We start from the raw sequence: 1,261 nt of genomic DNA, 5'->3' as shown, positions 1-1,261 counted from the left end.
CACACTCTCTACTCCCCTTCTTCGTTACTTCAAAATTTCAGTGTTTACACCTTAAAGATTAATCAGTTCTTGGTGATGAGTCAACCATGGAACACTGTAGTATTTGACAGCCAGCATCTAGCCATGATGAAAACGAAGCACTTCCTTCTGCCTCTCATTTATTTTTTAAACTCTGTTTGCTACCTTGGTCTGCTGCTTGCTACATTGGTCTACTTGAACACTGCTTTAAAAGGACATATCACAAGCTGTGATTTGACAAGTAATCAAAGACATGATTACAGTTCCATGTTTTTTCTTTAAAAAAACCAAAAGCTCCAGAAGGACAAAAATGCTTCCCAAAAGCTCCAGAAAGACAAAACTATTGAATGTCTATTTAAGCTATCAGTAAAGATGAATTTCTTTGACTGATGGTCTTACAGTGATACTAGTAAGTACTCTTGAGTTCTTGCATGTAATTTCAATTCAGAATATTGCCTAATAACCATCATTCTTTGTGGTGATTTTACTCTGCGTGGTTGTGTGTTTTTAAATCTAAGTACTTACCCTGTCACTTGTATATAGCTGTACTGAGTTTATTTGTAGCTGACCTATTGTCCTGTTTTCAAGGTGATAAATGTCAGGTGACAGATCCAAGATATGGTTATGTATACAATCTGAAACCTCTTTCTGTGAAGGATATGAAAGTGAGTACGGATGAATACGACTACTATTTCAGAGTCTGTGGCACAATAGCAGAACCATGCAAGTCAGTGGATCATACAGTATCCTCATGCCAAGTAAAGAAGACAAACTCAACATTTAGAAAAATAGCAGGTATAGTAATTCTTGAGTTTAGGAGAAAAGCTTTGTTGTTAAAAACCACAAGTGCAAATTTCCATGGCATTATAGTTTCCCCCCTCTCTAGATGGAGAACTTGGTATAAACTAACGAAACTTTGCAAATTAGTGTGTAAGTGAGAATATATTAACTAGCTATCCTTCAGGCTCTGTTAATGATGCCACAAAGTCTGACAAACTAAAGTAAATGTGCTGCTGCTGAGCTTTCTGTGGGATATGGACTACAGTGAATCAGTAGTTCAGCTCATGAATGCTGCCTTGCTGTAAATGGGGAAAGAACTGAATCTGGTGTCATCTTGTACTGCTTTAGAGGTCTTCATTGGCTAATATGTAAAGTGGCACTGAATTTTAGTCCCTGGAGGAGTGCATCCCAGTTTCTTACTGGAGGGAGGGCTGTTCTTAGATTGACAGTTGTTCGAGAGAGT

The 1,261-nt window shown here is 37.8% G+C and overlaps 1 protein-coding gene across 1 annotated transcript in view; it reads left to right on the top strand.

Annotated features, from left to right (window-relative positions):
- The window catches only part of IGF2R (insulin like growth factor 2 receptor), a 130,108-nt gene that overhangs the window by 59,543 nt on the left and 69,304 nt on the right, over positions 1–1,261 (top strand). The window contains exon 27 of the mRNA XM_019526780.1: positions 607–813. Within this exon, the coding sequence (XP_019382325.1) occupies positions 607–813 (207 nt within the window). The remainder of the gene's footprint in view (positions 1–606; positions 814–1,261) is intronic.

Source organism: Gavialis gangeticus, unplaced genomic scaffold, assembly GCF_001723915.1.
Source record: "Gavialis gangeticus isolate Ggan-Ray unplaced genomic scaffold, GavGan_comp1, whole genome shotgun sequence".
In the NCBI taxonomy this organism is placed as follows: domain Eukaryota; kingdom Metazoa; phylum Chordata; order Crocodylia; family Gavialidae; genus Gavialis; species Gavialis gangeticus.
This window is presented reverse-complemented; position numbering and strand designations above follow the sequence as displayed.